Below are 18,703 nucleotides of genomic sequence, written 5' to 3' on the forward strand. Positions count from 1 at the left end.
AATCTCAGCTTTTAGGTGCTCCAGCCTACTTTAGGTGTCCCATCCCAACCACAGCTCCAACACTAACATGGGCCACCAGAGGAGCCAGCCCTGCCAATGACCCCAGTAACATAAGGGAAGGTAGAGATGCCTTTGATGAAAGAATGGGTGAACTGTTAAGGGAAAAGAAACCATAACTCAGTCCTGGGAAAGGGGACACTGTGAGAAAGAAACTCAGAATAACCTGGCTTGATTCTGTTGGCATAAGAAAGGGCAGAGAGATAATCTGGCAAGCATTCAAGATTCTGTTATCATACCCTACAACAATAAAGTAGCATCCCTGGGATCCTTGTGGTGGCTGTTTCCTGACCCTCCTCAAAGGGCTGACAAGTAGCCACCAATTATTGTCCTAATCCAGTGTCCAAAAGCCAATCCAAGACATTTATCAGGGACATCCTGGTTGGGGGGAGGTCAAAAAATGGATGGCGCTTCAGTCTCATGGCTGCAATCTTCCCTTCCCTTTATGGTGGTCCTCTCCTTTTCAAGACTCTGAGGAGCGCAAGAGTGAGCAAGCAGAGAGAACATCCTCGACTGAGCCTTCACCAGCCTCAAAAAAGAAATCAGTGTTCTCTTCATTTACCCTTCCAAGCCTCAAGACAAAGGACAAAGGTACTTTGAACGTAGAGGCCAGCTTTACAGGTGGAGGGGGAACCTAAGTACGATTGCGGTGTTGGGGTGTAGGAGGGGCCTTTAAGGGAGACTTAGTTCAGCGGCAGAGCACATGCTTCCCAGGGATGAGGTCCCGGGTTCAATCTCTGCCTTCTGCCTTTATTATTAACCACCATGGCCCAAAACAGTGGGAATGGTTGGTCTAGAAATGCCCTAACTAATAAATAAATATAAATGTGTTGAACGAATGAATGAATGAATGAATGATTGAATGAATGAATGAATGACTAAACACCGGGAAATGTGGCTTGAATTGTTAAATGAGAGAAACAGAGAGAGAGAGAGAGAGAGAGGCAGATATATAGTATTGCTTGTGTTAATTTGTACTGGTCGTTGCTTACATTTAGACTCAGGCAGCATATACTGTAAGTCTGATAAGTAAATAAATATTGGATAATCCAAGGCTTTTAAATAAGGACAGATAGCATTGATATAAAGAACCAAGTAGGATATCTGGAGTGCAGTCTGGAAAAGTGACAGGAACAATGTGGATTGTTATCCTTGTCTCCCTTTGTGTCAAAATACCTGTAAGAGGTTGGGTTGAGGCTGAGAATGAACCAGGAACTCCTCTAAACATCAGCAGCTTGGAGATGTTGTTCCATCAAATAAAAGGGTTCTTAATCTGTCATGCAAAAAAAAATCTGGGAAAAAGAGATTTCAAAGTTTTAAAGAGATCTTACCTTAATGAATTCACTAATAAAGGGAGGCTGGAAGCTTCCTCTTCTCTCAGTTCTCACGAGTCTGTACACTGGCCCCAAATTCTTGGCTTTCAAACTCATTCCAGAAAGCTTGTGCAAACCTTGCTTCCTTGGTTGTGTTCTGCAGTTAAGGGGCTAAACACATCCTCAGCAAATATCCCATGGCAATTATGAAACAGACCAAAAAACCCACGGGCCACTGCATTTTGCCCCAGTAGTACTTCTGAATGGTCTTCAGGGGCAGCCCCATGTAGCAAAAGTTACAGTACTCTAGCTGTGAAGTGATAAAAGAGGGCTGGAAAGTTCCTGTTTGAGTTCTCAAGATTCTGGTCTCTATTTCCTAGTTCTTGACATTCAAACACATTTCAGAAAGTCCAAGGGGACCTTCCTTCCTCGATTGTGCTTAGTGGTTAAGGGGTTTAATGACCCTCCAAAGTAGAATCAGCACATTTTCAGTATCTGTGCTTTCAGACTCACCAATGAGCCCACTCTCTTCTCCTTTCCAGGACCCTTTTTTGCAGAAGAGCTAGCTGATCAGACAGTTGCAATTGGACAATCTCTGGCCCTCTCCTGCCGGACCTCTGCCCATTCCTTCTCTCGCGTCGAATGGTTCAAAGGTAACGTAGCTTCTCGGTATCAGGGATGGCCAGGCTGGCAGAATATCCCTTCTCTCCAGGTTCCTGTTCATCTCCTGACTCCTTCCTCAATTCACTTCCCACCTGTTGATATCGACATAAGGTACAGTCATTTGCAGATGCAGATGTGGGGGAAAGTGAATGAGGCGGCTGGAACATGGCATCTGAAATGGTAGGGCCTTTCTTTCAATTAAAGGAGCCTCCCATTTTTCCTAAATAGGAGTCCTCCAGACCTGGTGGGCCTTCACTGTTGTAACCCCCTGGCATGCGGCTGATGGAGTGTTAAAAAATTGGAGTCTAACACATTAGGGCAGCACCAGAGTAGCAAAAGCTGAAGAGGAGATTTATTTATCTCCTCTTAGATTGAGATCCCACCTTTGTTTTGCACAACTCCCAGAAAACTACATAATATTCCCTCCTCTGCTTTTCCCCACAACAACAACAACCCTGTGAGGTGGGTTGGGCTGAGTGGGAGGGACCCACCCAAAGTCACCCAGCCAGCTTCCATGGCTAAGGAAGGACTAGAACTCACAGTCGCCTGGTTTCTAGTCCAGCACCATCCCCTCGACACCAGACTGGCTCACTGTAGCATGCTTGCCTTGAAATTCAGGGTTTTCCGCATTCATCTCTTCATGCCTTGTCAAGGCAAAGAACAGTTACACTGACCACAGGAGGGAGTACAGTACCTGACCAGCCTCATCCTTAGTAGGAACCATCAGATATTCATAGCCAGATGTTATTTTATGGGGTTCCAACCCTCCACCAGGAACTGAACTCAGAACCCTTGCCCTTTAGATGACTATATACACTGCCTCAGCTCTGAGAGCTATCCATGTCCTGCTCCCAGGCTGGCTCAACAGGACACGCATTTTGCTATCACCTGGCATTGCCCACTTTTTTTAAAGCTTTCTGTGGTTTTTAGAGGTTGTGTGGTGCTTTGGATCAAAGGCAAAAGGGTGCTTTGGTGCACGTGAGGATGCTCCCACCACAGGCTGCAGCAAATTAGAGCAGGGGCATTTTTTCCCAGGGTGGGGTGGCAGCCCTCTGCAACTGCCACTTGGTCCTGGGAAAGGATGCAGTGGGTGCGAGGATTTGCTGTAAATGCTACAGGTGTGCCTCTGTGCATGCCAAAGCTCCTGTTGGAAACTGAAGGGCTATGTGGTCCTAATTATTCCTCTAAGTGGAGTCTAATCTTTTTATTTCAAAAGGAGGTCCTTTGTCCAGAGGAAAGACATTTTCAAGCTATATTCCTTATAATTTGGTGCGCTACTATGTGGCTGGGATGCCAGATATTTCAGAGAGATTTACTTGCAATTTTGTGCCGTCCCCAAATTCTTTGCAGCTTTTTATTTCTGCCTTCCAGACGGAGCAGGAATTTGCAGCACAGACCGGATCCTAATTTCACCTACCCTGAAACGCTTCCAGCTTTTAACCGTGTTATCTGCCACAATGGAAGACTTTGGCACATACACCTGCACGGCTACCAGTTCCCACGGCACTGTGTCCACCTCCTGCACAATAAGGAAAGCAGGTAAAAGAGGCTCTTCTTCCCCCTTGCCCCCAAGGATCCAAAAATGCTGCCACCTGTCACCTTGTCTGCACCCCTCAGAAGAAGTAGGGCCAAAATGGGCATTCAGAGGAGCTTTACAGAAGGAAAGCATCTCTCCTTGCGCTGTCTGAAGACATCCCACCCTTAAAATCTCTCCAGAATTAAGGCAATCTTTCCTTGGGGATTAAGGGGCATTTAACCCCTTCAGCTTTCTCCCAAATCCCACCCCCGCTTTGGCCCCATTTCTTTTGTTCATCTTTCTTTTCCACCAGTTCTATCTTATGTTTCTTTATCTGTTTATTGTCCATCCATCCATCCATCCCTCACTCACTCACTCACTCACTCTCCATCTCTTTGTCTTTCCATTCATCTAATTTCATATCTATCTCCCTCACACTCCGTCTATCCATATAAAATCCTTCCTTCCTTCCCCCTCCCGCTCCCTCTCAAAAGGTGCAGTGTTTGCTGTTTACCGGCAAACACTGGTAAGCAAGAGCTCAAAAAAACAAAACAAAAACAGAGCTTTGCTATCAGAGTGAAACAGCTGGAGTGCCAGTGGAAGGGGCTTCTGGCAGCTGGCAGCTCCTGAAACATCTGCCCCAACATTGTGCTGCACTTGCCCAACACTTGGAGGAGAAAGTGGCTTGTGTCCAGGTTGAATTCAAAGCCCTCTTTGAAGCTGCTATTAGCCCCCAGGGGAAGTTTCACATGGCAACTGAACAAGCTTATATTATGGAATTAACAGCAGTTTTAGCAGGAGGCGTGGTTCCACCCTCACCCCAGGCACAATTCCAATTTGGCAGCTGCTATGTAGGTTATAAAAAACAAGCCTGCTAATTGTATTGATGCAGTTAGCATCCCATTTTCTTCCCATTTTCCTATCATGGCCACAGTAGGTTTAGTGAATGGAAGACCTTCACACATTCCCTGCTGTCCCAATATTTCCCAGGTCTTTGCTGTCACTTTGTTAAAAGTCAAAAAGTCCACTTCTAAAACCAAAGCAGTTGACCAACATCATGTTTTATTTGGCTCTCTCGGGTGTTTTGTTAAGCAAGTAATGCTTTTTTTAAAGAATTAAGAGCAGTTGAGTTGAAAGCTGCCTCAGGCTGGTGGCAGGCGAGAATAGCAAATTTAACTCTGTGGTATTTGTACAAAAACTGCTTGTCTGAAGATGTAATTTGATATGGCACCTCACCAACTCTGGCTGATCTTACAAAGCGAAGTAGGATCAGATCTGCAGTTGGATGGGAGATCACTAGAAAACCCCAGGGTTGTAAACTAGACTGAAAAGTTGAAAAAAAAAATCCAGAAATAGGCAATGACGATCAACTTCTGTATTTTGCCAAGAAATGTACATGACATGTCCATGAAGCCAAGACAAGTTGAGCTCAACTCTGGGAAGTCTTTACTAGATTTCTACAAGGGGTAGAGGAGGAATAGTAAAGTCTAATCTTCTGTAGAAGCTGTACTTGAAAAAACAAACTTCCCACCATATTGCACAAGGATTCTTCCTCCTGCTTCCCAAGCTGTGCACACTGATTATATTGATTATATCTGTGCAATAAAATCACATCTGGTTAAAACTTGCGAGGGCTCCCTCAGAACTTGTGCTTTTGGGTCACTGTGTGTGTGAGAAAGAAAGAAAGAAAGAAAGAAAGAAAGAAAGAAAAAGAAAGAAAGAAAGAAAGAAAGAAAGAAAGAAAGAAAGAAAGCAAAACTGAGTTGGATGGCTGTGGGGGCAAAAAAGATTGTGCTGGACTCGAGAGCATCAGTGGGGCAGGGGGAGAAAGAGAGGGGGGAGGGAGATGGATGGATGGATGGATGGATGGAAGGAAGGAAGGAAGGAAGGAAGGAAGGAAGGAAGGAAGGAAGGAAGGAAGGAAGGAAGGAAAGGGTTAGCATCTCCCCACTCCATAGTGCCATGTACCAGCATAAGGACAACCCTGAAGGAGTGTCAGGAAGGCAGGGCCATGGTAGTGCAACTGTGGTCAGCCAGAACTTCCAGCCAGCTACACCAGCAGTGACCCCAACTAAAGAGGGAAGAAGTGGGAGAAAGTGAGGCTGAAGCACCAAAAGCTTTTGGGGAGACAGCTCTTGTAAGGCTGGGAGAAGATGGGCATCAGAAGCAGGAGACATCTGAAGGACGCAAAGAGGCCAGACTGATCCGTCCCAATGCTAGCCCAGGCAAGCAGATGTTAAGCCACAGCCAAGCGAAGAGGGAACCAAGCTGTGCTGGTGCAGAGATGGTGAAGGGACTGTGGTCTGGTTGCCCCAAGTGGCCACGAGGTCAGAGGGCCAGGTCAGAAGAGCTGCAGCAGAGCCAGAGGAAGCAAGACCCTGGTGACGTATCAGCCGAGCCCAGCTGCAGTTCCAGCCCTGAGACCAGAGCAGCAATAAAGACAGCCAAAGGAGAAGGAGTTGGTGGGAGGGGGAGTCAAAAAAGTCAAGACAGTAGCCATGATTGGGTGATTGGAGCCCTGCTCCTTCTTATGTGCCAGGCTGTGATTGCGTGGCTGGGGCTGCCATCTTGACATTTTTGACCCCCACCCCCCCCACCACCACCCTTGGTGGTGTGCAGGACCAGGATGGATGGATAGAGATTGAGCTGAAGTATGGAAGACTGTAGGTTACACAAAAGGAAGGAAGAAAATTAGCTAAAGAATAAAAGCAGTTAGGAGAATAAAGAAGGAATCGTAAAAGGGAAGGTAGAATAAGGATAGAACAGAGCTTAGGAGAGGAAAATGGCCTATGTGTAATGATTGCCTATCCTAATAGACTCAGACTCACAAGCAGGTACCTTAACGATATCTGATTTATTAAAAGAATAGTATGCAAATACAGAGGAAGCTGCGAATGAGCAAAAGCGCGCCAAATACAAACTAAAAACCCTCCCCTCGCCCGGCCGTTGCAAACTCCCCCCCCCCCCCAGGTGCTGGTAACCGTTTGAACTGCCATCCTGGGAAAGTCACCTTGAACACACGAGATAACCCAAACACATTCCAACCCAGCAGCCAACAGATAACGACTCCCCGAGATGGAATCCTCCTCCCTTCCCAGATGAAACACGTATCAGTGAAATGACATGCGAAACGTTACGATGTACCGGCAACATTGGAACGGTGAACATGACACTATGAAAGGGTAAAATCAGGAGACGCTGATTGTAAAGCAGTAGGTCATATTTCTTACGTAATGAAAAACAACTTATTAGTTTAAATAAAAGACTTTTCAACTGGAATTGGTGTGGGTTTGTCCTGATGAGATCAGTTCCCAAAACCCATGATAAGGGTTCAGGGTGTGTCTTGAAATACGTATTTGCCCAACCCTGGGCTGAAACTCATGTTTCAGGTTGCCTCAGTTGCCTCCCTGCCCTCCAAACTGCTAGTGGTGTTTTCAAAACCCTACACACCAATATTGGAATTAGCGTTTGTTTTCCATCCTGCCAGAGGCACCTTCAAATCCACCATCTCCCGACATCCTCGAGGTGCTTGAAGACGGCGTGCAGCTGGCCTGGGAGCCGGTGGAACTCAACACCCCAGTGACCTACAGCGTTCTGTGCAAGAAGGATGGTAAGGGAGCGTCTCGCTTCTAACGTCTCCCGATTCCAAGGCTTTGAGCTGCTCAAAATCCCTGCCCCTGTTTCGCCCAGTCTCTGGGGAGAACTTACTCGTTTCTTAGATTTATAGGCGCTCCAAGTGGGTTCCTTATACACAGGGTTCCTTCCTCCAGCTTTTCCCTGCAAGAAATTCTCTACAAAGTACCCTGGGCCAAGCCTGAGCTTCCACGGCTGAGGTGGACAAGACCCTGGGTCTCCCACTCCTGGTCCAGCATTGTCTCCGTTCCTCGCTGTGGTTCTCGGACTGAGAGGGATGGGCTGGCCCAAAGTCACCCGGCTGTCTTCCATGCCTAAGGGAGGACTAGAACTCAGGGTCTCCTGGCTTCTCATCCACCACCTGCTCCACCGGATCACCCTGTTTCTTGGGCTGGTGTGGGGGTGGGAGCTTCCATGACTGAGAGGGGATAAGAATCTGGATCTCCCTGCTCTTAGCCCAGTATCTTAAAAACTGGACCAGAGTGTCTCTTTGCTTTAACTCCCCTAAGCCCCGGCCCGGTCAGAGAGTCTTAAAGTAATCTGCAGTAATCTACACCCGCCCACTCCAGGATGGAACCGTCAGGTGAGGCTCAGGTGACAGGGACGTCTTTTCCTGCCTGACACAGGATACGGAGCAGCGGTGCGAACTGCGATCCAAACATTAAAGGCTCCCATTGTCAGATTCCCCGATCAAAGCTTTCACAGAAACCCTTATCAGGGCATCTCCCATTGTGTCATTCTCATAAGTTGCAGGATGGGAAGGAGATGGGAGGGGATGCGTGAAGTTGGAATGCAAGAGGCTGCTTTGGCTATGAGCACATCAAGGACGCGAGACTGAGATACGACAGGAATACCATCTGGATGGGCGGGGGAGCGACACGCTTCGTGGGAAAGGGGACTAGCAAAGGGAATGTAGTTTAAAGTAGGTTTTGGCGGGAAGTCTTTATTTGCAGCTTGCCTTCTGTACCGTTCATTACGCTTCAATACACCAGTTCAAAGAACTCCGGTTTCTTGACTGTGTGTGTGAATGCCTGAATGAGCAGGTGCCGACACCCATCTGCTCAGCCGCTAATTCGGCATGCACAGCTGAGGTGGGCTGTCTTGCTGCCAGCCCTATGAAGAATCGTCTTGGACAAAAGATTTAAAAACCTAATCGGTTCCGAGAATATGCATCCTCAATGTCTTTCCCTCTTCCTTTGAAAAATCCTGTCATCTTTTCCAAAAGGATCATGAAATTGCTTTCAAAGAAATGAGAAGAAATAGGGACGACTCAACATTGATCTTGAGACCGACTAAGAGAGCAAGGGCTGGAGGATTGGACATGATACATAGTCACAGAATCAGGGAATTGCAGAGTTAGACGGGACCATGAGGATCATCTAGCCCAGCCCTTTGCAATGGGCAAGGAAAGCACACGAACCATTCAGGGGTGTCCATCAAAACAAACAGAAGGGCCATAGCTGGTTATGAATCACTCCCCCCCCAATTGGAATACCCTGATTGCCTAAAAATACAAGGGGTTGTTTGAAAATGAACCCATTGTGCTCTAATCTTTCTTTCTGGAAGCCCTTTTAGGGGTGTCTGTGGAGAGGCCAAAAAGTAAAAAATGGGAGCTGTGACTGTGCAATCAAAGCTGCCATCTTGACTTTTTTGACAGGCCCCTGTGCAGGCATCCCTGCCTCGTCCAAAATAAATACATTTCTCCAACTACGGAAGAGTTATATGGGGTTCATCTGGTTAAAATGTTAATCTTCTCCTTCTTTGCCAAGATGGAGAATGGAAGACTCTAGCCAGTGACATCCTGGACTGCCGTTACACAGTTGAACATCTTCCTCGGGGTCTGGTGTACTCCTTCCGCATTGCCTGCGTGAGCCCGGCTGGCGTGGGTCCGTATAGCTACCCAACTCCCAAAGTGAAAATTGGTGAACAAGATCAAGCAGGTATCCATCTTCTCCAGACTGAATTTGAACACTGACTTGCATTGGTTGGCATCTGAATTCAAGGAGGAGCATTTATTGCCTCGTGACCGACCATTTTACTTCTTGCCCTGGAGCAGAGTTAGATGTTCCTCAAAGCCCAGGAAAACTGAGGTTCTGGGTCTGAGAGCTTCACTGTGTTTATCATGTCAGCATCTGCATGGTCTAGATCAGTGTGTCTCAAGCTGAGCAACTTTAAGATAGGTGGACTTCAACTCCCAGAATTCCCCAGCCAGTATGTCGGCTGGGGAATTCTGGGAGTTGAAGTTCACCCCTGCTGGCAGGGGAAGTCTGGGAACTGGAGTCCACACCAGTTAAAGTTGTCACGGATAGATTTCAAAGGATCTGTGAACTTGGGTGGAAAAAAAAATCACAGTTATTTTCACTAATTTCTAACTGCAATTTAGCTCTTCGTGCAATTCTGAATATAGGCAACAGAGTAATTAATGGACTCTAGACTCCAAAAAGGGTTGCGTACTTCCATAAATCTCACTATCTAAATTCATCTGACTCATTTTTTTAAAGTTTTGATCACTGGATTTGAGCACAGTTGGTTTCCTTTAATACAATCTCTATTTACATATTTTACTTGGTGCGTTTAAGTTCAATTTTCTGAAAAACGTTCCATGGCCCCCCAAAGTTAAGAATCTCTGTTCTGGGTGAGCAGAGGATGTAAGGGTCAACGTGGGTGTCCGAGCAGCCCCACGCCCCCATGAGAACCCCACAGGACAATCCCCCCACCCCACTTGGGACAATACCTTGAGCAGAAGAAGCCACACACTGGAGCTGTGCTAGGGGCACTTTCCCTACGTTGACGGTCATGGTTTGTGCTGGAATTTCCCCGCTCTCCCCCTTTCCCAGCGTCTCAGGACGGAGAGGACAAAATGACAGCACAGGCAACGCAGCACCAGACGTACGCCTTCCAGACAGAGATTAAGAGGTACGGAGATCCCCCAGCCCGCTGAAACGCCCTTCGAGGTCCTCCTGCATGCAGTCTTTGGTGTGCGCAGACTTAATTTGTTATAAAGAGGGCCAGGCCTTTGGTAAATCTATCTGGCTTTAATTTGAGTTTCCAAATTAAAACCAGATGTGGCTATGCCTGGTGGCCTAAGGGCTTATTTGGGTACTTCTGTTTGTTTAGAAATTAATTAAACAATGGCACACTTTTTCCCCCTATTTATCTCTTCTATGAACTCTTTAATCTTGAGAGTAAACTGGCTAGCTATCTGGACTAGAGGTAAAGAACAGTGCTTCCTGAAAAGGAAACCGTTTGCAGAGAAACAGAGGAGAAAATAAAAGAAATTGGGAATTGGAAATTGCTCCTATATTCTGCTTTTTCTTTAAGAGGTATACAGAGAGAGAGAGAGAGAGGACCAAAAGTCAGGCCCCACTGGCCAATCACAATATGTTTTCTTAATTTTTTCCCCCCCGCAGAGAGGAAATGGACTGTACTTGGGAATGTCCAAAGGTCATGTGTCAGATGAATAAGGAAGGGTTTAGAAGAAAATGGCAACCAATTCAAACACTTAATGTAATTTATGTAATAAATTGTTTCTGGCGCCTGACTTTAGCACTGTAGAGGTGGGTGCATGCGCATGCCTAGACCCAGAGCTAGGAAGTGGCTTTCAAAACGCGAACAGGAATGCAGTATGTTGGAAGAAGTACCGGGTGAGCGTGTGGCATGGAAAAGAATGATGCAATAAAATTGTAGCTTTCTGAAGATTTCCAGGGAGTGGATGGTGTGGCTGAAAGTTGTTTTAAGTATTGCACGTTTCTGGGCTGGGCTGGAATTATACAGCCAGAGGTGAAATTTCCAGATCCTGCACAGCAATTGAGTCACCATTCTGCATTTAGGATATGGGAGAGAAAAAGAACTGTGAGTAAATAAATAATTGAAGCTTCGGTCAGTCCTGAAGCTTCAGTTATTTATTTACTCTCCATTCTTTTATACAGTTCTCTGCATAGTATGCAATGAGTAAGAAAAACATAAATACAATATCAGAACAGCATGAAACAAGATACACACTGAAAGCAGCACAACAGGTAAGAGAAAATAGTGCAGCAAAAAATCAAGCACCGTCAGGTTCTAAAAGCAAAATAGTTTTTAACAGTCCTAGGAAAAGGAAAATGAGCTGAAAAGATTATAATGTAGGTGCCAGAGGAAACTCTCTGAGGAGGACTAGCACAGGTGGGGTACCACCATCGAAAAGGCCCTTTCTCTGGTTTCCATCACCTGGCCACACTAGGTGAGGAACCCGGGAGAGGATGAAATCCTTGGGGTCTGAACAGGTAAATACAGGAGAAGCTGCTCCTTCGCAGAGCCTAACCGCAAGCTTTTTAGGACTTTAGGGGCGAAAGTACTCTGAACAGTGTTGTCTTTCCTCCGTGGAACAGAGGACGTTTCAGCATCATCAAACAATGCCAAGAGAAGTTCAGCGGAAATCCTTTGGCCGCCAAAATCATCCCCTATAGGCAAGAAGAGAAAGAAGTCGTACTGCAGGAGTACCAGATCCTGCGAAAACTCCACCACACCAACATAGGGCAGCTGCAGGGCGCCTACGTGAGTCCACGCCATCTTGTGCTGATTATGGAGCTCTGCGTGGGGCCCGAGCTCCTTCATGCCTTGGCTGGAAGGTAAATAGGTGCCTCTCTCTTTATATTTTGGCCAGCTGAGGCTATAAGCTGTCTGCTGCTGCTGCTGCTGCTGCTTCCATTTTTTTCTTCTGTCTGTCTCTCTCCTCTTCTTCTCCTTCTCCTTGTCTACCTTCTCCTTTTTCTTGTCTATCTTTGCCTTCTCCTTTCTCCTTCCTTCTCTTTCTTCCTCCTGTTCCTCTTCCATTTCATATTCTGGTGCCAAAACCATGTTTAGTTCGGGTTAAAGAAGTAGAAGAAGACTTCAGACAGTACATGTGAATGGCACAGAGGTGTGTTGGCTGTAAAAGCTCCCTTTTCGGGGATGGGGTGACACTGATTTTATATTGTGAACAGTTTCCAGTACAAGTTCAAAGGCAGTTTTGTTAAGTTAAGAAAAAGAATTAGCCAACGGAGCAATAACATCTTGAGGAGTTTCCTGCCACGTGGTGGCCTGGCTTTGGCTGAACTGCTACTTAATAGCATCATAGAAATGGAAGGAACCTCAGAGATCATCTAGTCCCTAAACCCAAATCCTAACCCTTGCCTGGCTTGTGGTTTTCCATGTTAGTATCATGTTGGTTTCTTAGATGAAGTTGGCTCAGGAAAACGAAAAAATCAAAACAACATGGGTGAATTGCATGTGCTTGTGTCAAATGAGAATTTGGGGAATTCAGTATTTCAGAAAGCTTTGTTTTAAAATAAAAAAAAAAATACTTGAGCACCATGATTCACAACAGCTCTGGAAAATTTTAAAAATAACCGTTTTCCTGTAGAATTCCATTCGCATTCATCCCATCGAGCACTGTCTGGACATATCCACTGAGACTGATTTCAGTCAAGGATTTCTTGGCCCCCCTGGGCTGATATGGATCAAACCCAAGTCTAACTTTTGGGGGACCTGTGAGCCCCGTGTTTTTACTGGCTTCTTTTTCCTAGGTCTTCCTATTCAGAGGTGCAAGTCAGAGACTACCTCTGGCAGATTCTCAGTGCCGTTGAGTACCTTCACAAGCAGGATATCCTCCATTTGGATCTAAGGTCTGAGAATATGATTATTGTCGAGCCAAACCTTCTGAAGCTTTTGGACTTTGGCAATGCACAGTTCTATGTGCCAGACCAAATCATAACCTTGGATGGAAGTGCAGATTACGTGGAAACCATGGGTGAGTACATGCATTATCAGCCAATCCAAGCAACAGAAGTTTGGCACAGTAAACAGAGGGAGGAGGGGTAATTAGATGTTACTTAGTTTCACTAGCTCTGAGTTGGCCAGAATCTTTTTTTGGTAAGAAAGAAAAGTTGTTAAATACTAAGATCTACTGATCTCTGGATCCTGCTATCTAGATTCTTCAATTAAGGGTGCCAGGGTTTTCACTTGAGCCTTTTTGCTACAGCATGCCTGGTCAACTATAGAATGTTACCCCCTCTTGTAGGTCAGAATATTGGGGGGTGGGTTTTATTACATTTGATTCCCCAAATGTCCCTGAATCAGGTGCATATCCGTGTTAAGGCAGGAAACTTTCCTAATGCGGATGTGTGTTTTTAGCTTCAGAACTCCTATCTGATAAGGGAGCGGTCCCACAGACAGACATCTGGGCGATTGGCGTGACGGCTTTCATCATGTAAGTCAGCCTAAGCTTCTGTTTACAGAATCACAAAATCTTAGGTTTGCAAGCGACCACAGAAGTCTTCTGCTCCATCCTCCTGCAGAGGGCAGGAATCCTCAGACCGTCCCAGACAGATGGCTATCCAACCTTTGTTTGAAAGCCACCAGTGATGGGACCCCAGTGGCTCCGGGGTCAGGCTGTTCTACTGTTTCACAGCTCTCACGGCTAGGAAATTCCTCCATATTTCGAATCTGGATCTCTCTCCGTAAAGCTTCAACCTGCTGGTTTGTGCCCCACGGAGAATACATCCATAGCCTCTTCCTGGGGTAGCCCTCTGAGGACTGGAAGACTGCACTTACGTCTCCTCCCAACTTTTTCTTCTTTAGGCTGAACATACCCGGTTCCTCAAACTGTTCTTCATAGGATTTCGCTTCCCAGTCCCTCACCGCCCTCTTTGCTCTTCTCTGCACTCTTTCCAGCTGGTAGCCTCCTTTGTGAAATGGGGTGACCAAATCGGACACAGTATTCCAGATGTTGCCTGCTCCTTGCTCATGCGACTGTACCACCAGAATCAGTGGAACACGCACTGGAGCATGGCCGTTCTGGAGACACTATCAGGAGGATGTTCGGAGAAGAAACACCGCACCAGCTGGCAGTTTAAGAGAGCTGAATAATTGCTCCTTGGCCTCCAGCAGCTAAGAGGAACAGACTGGTCTCCTACTGCTTTTCCTTCACTGTATCTCCTAGAGCAAAGCCCTGCCTATCCATTGGTCCCACTTCTTGAGTTAAGACCAGAAAGAAGAAACGGGTTTCCCCTTCCGTCTCCACCTTGTGGACACAATGGGACATAGCAGGAGCATCTTGGGGGACTGGGCAACCAAAGAAGTCAAGATGGCAGCTGGGGCCACAGAACTGAAGCCCATCCCTTTGTATGCATCATAATAAAAGGGGCGGGCCTCCAACTGTATGGTAAAAATGGGCATGGTAAAGAGGGTGGGGCTTTGATTGCATGGCCGTGGCTGCCATCTTGACTTTTCTGACCTCCCCAGTACGCCCCTGGCCGGTAGACTCCTTTACTGCTTTCATTTTGCTTTTTGCTTTTTCCCTGTGTTCATCGCAAGAACACAGGATGCCTTTCCTAGAAGCCTCAGGATTCCACCCTTAGGAGGGAAGTTTCCTTGCCGGGCTGAGCCCCCCTCCCCGCCCCATTTTGCATAACATTCCAGATCGTCTTTGCTTTATTTACTAAATTTATATCCTGCCTTTTGTTCAGGCACCCCAGGTGGCACCTGCAGCGTTCCTTCATCCTATTTTTCCCCACCACAACAACCCTGTGAGGAGGTCAGGCTGAGTGGCGGTGACTGGTTCGAAGTCACTCAGGAAGGTGGATTGGAACCTGGGTCTCCCCACTCCTGGTTCAAGGCCTTCCCCACTAGGCCCCCAGGCTCTCGGGCTGAGAGGGAGGGACTGGCCCTCGGTCCCCCAGGAGCTTCCAAGGCTGAGGGGGGACTGGAGTCTGGGTCTCCCCACTCTCAGCCCAGCATCTTCCCACTCCACTGGACCCTGCAGCAAGAGGCATGCCTGCAGATCAGCAGTTTTGCAGCTTACCGGTTCTACGAAAGGCTAGATGATACAGTTAGGGCTGACATGCTTTTCATAGCTGTAGGCAATCCTGCTGCCTTTGGGGGCCTAGTTGGGGGGCCCCACCTGTAAAATGAAGGTGTGTGCACCTTTGAGTCAGTTTTTGACTCCTGGCGACTTCCTGGACTAATCCCTGCCGTTTCCTTGGCAAAGTTTTTCGGAAGTGGCATGCCACTGCCTCCTTCCTGGAGCTGAGAGAGAGTGACTGGCACGTGGTCACCCGGCTGGCTTTGTGCCTAAGGTGGGACTAGAACTCACGGCCTCCTGATTTCTAGCCTGGTGCCTTAGCCATGACACCACACTGGCTTTCTTGTAAAATGAATAGGAAAGACATAAAACAAGTTCTGAGGCCGAATCAAGCCCAGTGCAGATCCAGTTAGGTTTTCAGGGTCACCCGGAGGCTGTCCAGAGGCTTTCCAGGGCCCCCCAGGCAGAGGCCACCCTCTGACGCAGCTGCTTCCCAACAGCTGGTATTTGAGATCCGCTGCTTGTTACTCCACAAGTGGGAAACAGCCGTCAACAGCTTGGCTTGCCATGAATTTGCCCAGCCCTCTTTTCGGTCTAAACTGGCATCACAGCAAAGCGCCAGTTTAACTTGCCCCAAAAGGAAGTAGGAGGGGAGTAAAACCTGGGAAGGACTGAGCACCATAAAAGAGCGCAGGTTACTGGCAGGTCATGGTCCTTCCCTCTCCATGGATCTGAAGTGGACTTAGATTTTACTACGTCTTCTTCTACGATTTGTGGGTCCTGGTGGTGGCAAATCAAAGATCAACAGAGCCAAAGATCGACTCTTGCTGGAGGCAGAGCAGAAAAGGCTGCAAGAAGGAGCAAAGGCTAAAGACTGGCGGCGGTGGCGGCGGCAGTGAAGGCGGGCTGCAGAAGTCCCTGATGATGGGGGGAAGAGCAAACAAGGCCAACCGTGAAGAGGCTGAGAGAGGACAGGTGGCAGGAAGACTGAGGAAGGCAGAGCCGGCCTGGAAGAGAACACTTGGAAATAGGAGGCAAAATCTGTATCCCCGCTTGGGCCTAACTATGGCACAGAAGTGCCCTAGCAGCATCTTTGTTCTGCCGTGCCCCGTGCCACCGCACCGCATCAGCCTAGGCCTGAGACTGGCTTAACTGGTCCTTCACCGTACTGAGTCTGAAACACAGTTTCCCTCTTAAACCAGCAGCATCCAGTGGCAGGTGAAAAGTGTGTCATCCCTGTTCCTCTTCGCCACTCGTCATATCAGAGGGGAAGTCAGGTGACCAGCGGGGGGTGGGGTCAGCGTGGACCCCGCTGGATATTTCGGGATGATGTGGACATCTGCCTCCCCTCCGGTCCCCGGTCTGCTCTCATTCTGTGGTTTCCCTAAAGAGTGGTGCTGTGAGATGTTACCCCTTTTCCCTCCCCTTCTGTTTAACATCACACCGGGAGGGCAGAGACTTCTGGTTGAATTTCCTTGACAAAGACAAGGCTGATCAGGGCTGAACGCAAACATAAATGCCATTAACAAATGCAGGGTCAACAGTGGGGAGATGTCGCTGGGTGTCTTCCTGGGCTAACAGTGCAGAGGGGCGGAACTGACGTGGGGCCTCCACGCGAGACGATCAAGGCTCTTCCTTCCTCTCTGTTTTCAGGCTGAGCGCCGAGTATCCCGTCAGCCCCGAGGCTGCCTGTGACTTTGGAAGGCTGGTCAAGCGAGGCAAAATCCGACTCAACAAATGTTATGCGGGCCTTTCTGGGGGTGCCATCAACTTTCTCCAAAGCACACTCTCCTTTAATCCATGGTGAGAAGACCTGTTGGCCCCTCAAGGGTTCCTCTTTCACAGCGCTGATTTTTTTTTCCTGTCCCCCACACCCCAGACGATCCCAATTAACGACTGTCCCCCAACCAAGAATCCCTTAGGAGTAACAATCAAGTGCAGTGAGGCTGTAAGGGATCTTTTGGACCTACTTATTTGAGAGAAGGCTTATTCTAGCTCTTTGAAGGTCTAGTGGCTTAGACAGCACTGGAGCTCCTGGAGAGTGGCTCAACAGCAGCAGTGTCCCACTGCCAGTCCCAGGCCATTGTCCCACCTCACCTAACAGTGTCCACTCTCCCTTGGCTGCCCTGGTCCTCCTCCCTGACTTCCTTTTAAATGGGGCTCCCACGGGTGGGATTTTCTGGGTGGGACGTGTCCTACTCCACCACGCGGCAGTTCCTCTCACAGCGCAGCGTGGTATGAAGCCAAGGCTAAGCATAAGGCTCTGATGGGACAACCCTCTCTAGAGGATTTAACTCTGCTTCTTCCTCCCACAGACCTCGAAAGCTCTTTTTTTTTTTTGGAAAAAGCAATCTTGGTTTTTCTTAATCCAATGGTTCGTCTGATCGTGCTTGAACCTCAGCGTTCTCTTTCCTTTCAGGAGAAGACCAACAGCAACAGAATGTCTTCAGTCTTCATGGCTGCAAGAGACCGGCTTGGATGAACACCAGCAAGCCACGGTTACTTTCTCCACCGCCAAGCTGAGGAATTTTGTGGCTGAACGAGAGAGGAAAAGGGCACTGCTCTGTTCAAAGTACGGTGTAATGGCTGTGTAGCAAGTGCAACCTGCATTCAATCTCTTTCTGGCTGTCCATGACTCACTGACTCCTGTGAACGTCAGTGCTGAGTTTTGGAGATCTACTTTATTATATTTTCTGATTTCTGATCCAAAAAGCAATGATTTTTAAGATGCAGACTGCCGGGCATCAGAGGCTGGCGGGTTTAGATGTTTCCAATAACCAGGGAAGAGAAGAGACAACAGTCAGAACACATGGATAGATTTTATTTGTTCTACGGTAACGTTCCTCACACTGCCGTGACAAAGTGGAACAATTCTGGAGTAACAGATAGAAGAAGGTGAAAGTAGGCCCTATGTAGGGTTCTCTTAAAACGGAGGACTTTCTGTTTCAAAAGCAATTTAAGGATGGATTCAACCCACAGAGGAAGCTTATGAAATCTCTGGGTTTTTGTTTTTTGTTTTCAGAAAAGAAAATATTAATGAAGAATCTGTTTCAGATCCTCTGGCAAAGGCTGGAGGGGAAGAATATTCCATGCAATATTTTCTATCCAAGTTCCATGTCAGTTGGGCATGCCGTTATCCACGAACCTTACCGTTATTCCCTGAAAAATGGAAGACGGGCTCGTGGTTAATTTATCTCCCTTTTGCCACCTTTCCCCCCAAATGCACTTTGGCATTCAACAGGAATCTTCCAGGAGTGCCAAGAAAGGCTCGTTTCATTCGGAAGAGAAGGGCTTTGCGTTGGGAAGCCTTCAGCCTTCTGTTGAGATAGACAGCCTTGTGATAAACACCAGACGTTATTTTCTAATTTTGGATGAAGATACACAGAAATACTTTGATGATAAGATAAAGAAATTCCATGCTAAGAATAATCATATTCTAAACTAAAATCAAAATGACCTGCAGCTTCCTGCAGGAATCATACCATACATGGCGTCCCTCCTGATTTATAAGGAGCCCTCTCTTTTCAACTAGCCAGGTTGCATGTTGGCCTTTTTACAACTTACCAGCTCTGCATTTCAAAGAATGACAGCATTCTTTCGAAAGGGAAACGTAAGCCCGGGGTTCTGGTCACCTTCGCTTCCGAGCGCTTGAGCCGACGGGAACGCAGCAGAGCCCCTTGCGCACTCCCATTAAGGCTG

The 18,703-nt window shown here is 47.4% G+C and overlaps 1 protein-coding gene across 1 annotated transcript in view; it reads left to right on the forward strand.

Moving 5' to 3' along the window:
• Positions 1 to 17,794, forward strand: part of OBSCN (obscurin, cytoskeletal calmodulin and titin-interacting RhoGEF) — a 193,689-nt gene extending 175,895 nt beyond the window's left edge. Inside the window, exons 103-113 of the mRNA XM_063301888.1 lie at positions 526 to 648; positions 1,913 to 2,023; positions 3,405 to 3,572; positions 7,037 to 7,159; positions 8,952 to 9,122; positions 10,011 to 10,098; positions 11,553 to 11,792; positions 12,729 to 12,952; positions 13,336 to 13,411; positions 16,658 to 16,807; positions 17,424 to 17,794. Of these exons, the coding sequence (XP_063157958.1) occupies positions 526 to 648; positions 1,913 to 2,023; positions 3,405 to 3,572; positions 7,037 to 7,159; positions 8,952 to 9,122; positions 10,011 to 10,098; positions 11,553 to 11,792; positions 12,729 to 12,952; positions 13,336 to 13,411; positions 16,658 to 16,807; positions 17,424 to 17,598 (1,649 nt within the window). The 3' untranslated portion in view covers positions 17,599 to 17,794. The remainder of the gene's footprint in view (positions 1 to 525; positions 649 to 1,912; positions 2,024 to 3,404; positions 3,573 to 7,036; positions 7,160 to 8,951; positions 9,123 to 10,010; positions 10,099 to 11,552; positions 11,793 to 12,728; positions 12,953 to 13,335; positions 13,412 to 16,657; positions 16,808 to 17,423) is intronic.
• The last annotated feature ends 909 nt before the right edge of the window (positions 17,795 to 18,703 follow it).

The sequence above is a fragment of the Candoia aspera genome, chromosome 4 (assembly GCF_035149785.1).
Source record: "Candoia aspera isolate rCanAsp1 chromosome 4, rCanAsp1.hap2, whole genome shotgun sequence".
NCBI lineage: Eukaryota > Metazoa > Chordata > Lepidosauria > Squamata > Boidae > Candoia > Candoia aspera.